At 45.3% G+C, this 3223-nt stretch overlaps 1 protein-coding gene across 4 annotated transcripts in view; it reads right to left on the reverse strand.

The window, feature by feature from the left end:
• The window catches only part of EEF1E1 (eukaryotic translation elongation factor 1 epsilon 1), a 27687-nt gene extending 25343 nt beyond the window's left edge, over window positions 1–2344 (reverse strand). For all 4 annotated transcript variants that reach the window (XR_003796833.1, XR_003796832.1, XM_029244209.1 and 1 more), the window contains exon 1: window positions 2191–2344. Coding sequence is in view for 2 of the 4 variants with exons in the window: in XM_029244209.1 (XP_029100042.1) it covers window positions 2191–2277 (87 nt within the window). In the remaining 2 variants the exon portion in view is untranslated. The remainder of the gene's footprint in view (window positions 1–2190) is intronic.
• Between the last annotated feature and the right edge of the window lie 879 nt (window positions 2345–3223).

Here is a 3223-nt window from a genome sequence, read left to right on the forward strand (position 1 = left end):
AGAGGGTGGGGGGAGGAGGGGAGGGAGGGAAGGAGGGAGGAAAGAAGGACAGGAAGGAAGGGAGGGAGAAAAAAAAGAGAGAGGGAGAGGGAGAAAGGGAGAAAAGAGAGAAAGAAAGGAAAGAAAAGGACTCACAACTGCTGACTGTGGGGGTAAAATGACAATTCTAGAAAATTATTTGGAAAAACAAATTATCCACAATCCCATCACAGGAACTCAAAAAACTTCCAGTTATTTTCTCATCTAATCATTATATCTTTTAAGACAGGTAAGTAATTTCCTCCTTAGTTTACAGATAAAGAACCAAGGTCACCAGGTTTGTAACGGCAGAGTCAGGGTTCCAAGAAAGTACATTTGGCTGGAAAGTTCATTCTCCTTCCTTTACGCAGCCTAAGGAGACAAACCTCATGCAGCTGCGGTCACGGGACACATACCACTTCACATTCACCTTAAGGTTCCATGGTCTTCAAAGTGATCACTTTCAGTGGCTACGTAAATAACGTTCCAATGTGCTGATGTACATAATTTAATAACCATTCTCCTAGAGCTGGATTCCTGGATTGTTTTCAAATTTTTATTATCGATAATACTGCAGCGGATGCCTTATTGCTGTCAGTTGTCTTCCCCCCAAAATGAATAAATCTTACCATATATCCTCATCCCTTTCCCCAAACACATCAACGAAAACCTTCAATAGCTGTCCTCTGCTTTAAAAAAAAAAAAGAAAGAAAGAAAAAGGAAAAAAAGGTTTAATTAAAATAAAATAAGAAACCACACTCTGAACTCCACAGCCCTCACAATTGGGCCTCGAACTACAACTCTGGGTTTACTTTGCATTGCATCATCCACCATATTGCTCTACCTGTTACCACCAATTACCCAATCTTTTGTAATTTACTGGTCTTACACACTTTAAACACCAGCTTTTCACATAGTTTACAAACTCATTTTTAGAGTCAGAATTAACTTTCTCTTCCACACTCCTCAACAACGCTTTCCTCCATTTAGCAGCTCTTCTGTTCTGATTAACATGAACTGTCGATGACTACTTCTCATACTGGATCATAAGCTCTCTGAAGGCAAGACTCATGTTTGGCAACGTTCCCTAAAAAACAGAAACCAAACCAGGGAGTAGGGGCAAAAGGGGAGGAATCAGCAGGAGTACAGAGGCAAAAGCACAAGCTGGCCACTCTGGCTCCACTGCCTGCTCTGCACCCATCCGTGGGCTGGTCTCAGGCAAGTCATGTTATCCTTTCCAGACTTCAATCTAACTGACGTGTGAAAACTACAATACGACTGCTCTGGAGACAAGATTTTAAGATGGACCAAATGAGGAACAGAAAAAGTCACAACAAAAACCAAGTATCATCTAGAAAAAAATCTCAAAGGGGCAAAAAACGTACATAATCCAAAGTTGTCTTCCTACATTTTCCTCTGATACATTGATTCCTCCACCGCAATCACCCACCTAATAAAACACAAACGTCCTTCAAAGCCCTCAGAAATCTGAGTCCTTACACCCCACCAGGCAATCTCCAACCGCGGAACTTCCCCCCTCAATCTCTGCACGCTGCACACTGAACTTGACCTCACAAGGCCTCAGAAAAACCGAATCTCCCAAATTGTGCCAGGACTCACTACGGGATCTCTCATATGTCTACGCTGAAATGCAGCACTTTTCAGTACTGTAACTAACACAGCTGCAATGTTTGCCCACCTAGCTAAAAATCAAGCTTCCTGAGGGGAGGGCCATGTCCGCCTCGACCACCTCCGTATCCCCCGGCCTAACACTGTGTACTGGGCACGCCGTTTGCTCTCCGCAGTCGCTGCGTAATTCTGAAGGAAATGTACTGTTACAGCAAATGCTGTCACTGAACGCACGCACACGCGGGGCCTCCAACTCGGTCCACCCGAGGGCTCTCTGAGGACCCCCTTGCTTTCCCAGAATGGGATGATGATGACAGCTTCGCAGGAGGAAAAGTTCAGGCCAAGCCCGAGAGGGGCAGGTGCCCCCTCCTCCCTCCGGGAGCCAGGGCCGCAGCTGGAGAGCCGGCGGCGCAAACACGTTGTGGGGAGGAGACGCGCGGCATCCTCGCTCCGCCGCCTCCGCCCGCCTGCCCGGTCCCACCCCGGCTCAGCAGGCCGCGCTCCCGTCCACCTCTCCACCTCCGCTTTGCCTCAGCTTCTCACCTGGCGCTCGCCCTGAGCGCTGTACTTGTTCCCTTTACTCAGCCCCAGACACTTCTCCAACAGCGTCAACTCAGCGGCCGCCGCCATCTTCCGGCCGAGCTCTCGGCAGGGGCGGGACCGGGTCAGCAAGGGTCTCCTGCATTGGCTGAGAGGGACGTCCTACTCTCACAAACGTCACCGGCCACTGGCTGAACGGAGGGGGGCGTGGAAGGTGCGCCTGTGCGCAGAGGCGGGGCTAAGTGAGGGGCGGAGCCGAAGGCGGGTCGCGGGTGGTGTGACAGGTGGAAAAGAAACTAGCAAACCTCAGCGCTCCAGCTCAGGGGTAGCAGTAGAATTCTGAATTTAAAGATTATCAAAGAACACTGGGTATGTTAGATAGTGTCAAGTAATTTGTATAGCCCATTCAGCCATTACTAGTTTTAATGATCTTTATTTGCAATACCAAAAGATACAATAGCGATACAATTTATGTAGATATATGTATGTGTTTTATATATATTTATGTTTAATTTATGTGTGATAGTGATACAATTTATGTAGCTTTTGGTATATAAATAAACAATGCACAAAACGCTTTCTCCCTAAGATATTCTAACATCTTCAAAGTAGAAAATGGGTAGTCTATGTTGAACTTAGAATATTTCCAAAAGTTTTATGAAAAATAATTTCCACATTGAAGAATGAAAAAACAACGTGTGTATTAGTCTGAGAGAAATGGAAAGGAAACACAAGGTAGTTCATCACTAAGTCAGAGATATAGTTTAGTGGGGAATGCTGTCACTGTGTGACACCTTTCCTACCCTAAAATACTTAAAGAGTTAATTATGGCAGCAGACATAAATGTAAAGAAAAGAAAATTTGGCCAAGTCGGCATAAACAAAAGACAAAGGATATTCCAGTATAAGTGGATTATTGTGCATTAATTATCTGTTTATTTTCCTTATACAGAGAGTTGAATAACTATTTCACTCCTTCCAAAAAGACCAGTCCCCTGAGAGAATTCACTCATCTATTTACACGTTTTGCTTGCAAT

This window comes from Monodon monoceros, unplaced genomic scaffold (assembly GCF_005190385.1).
Source record: "Monodon monoceros isolate NGI ecotype Baffin Bay Population unplaced genomic scaffold, NGI_Narwhal_1 Super_Scaffold_3, whole genome shotgun sequence".
Classification (NCBI taxonomy): Eukaryota; Metazoa; Chordata; class Mammalia; order Artiodactyla; family Monodontidae; genus Monodon; species Monodon monoceros.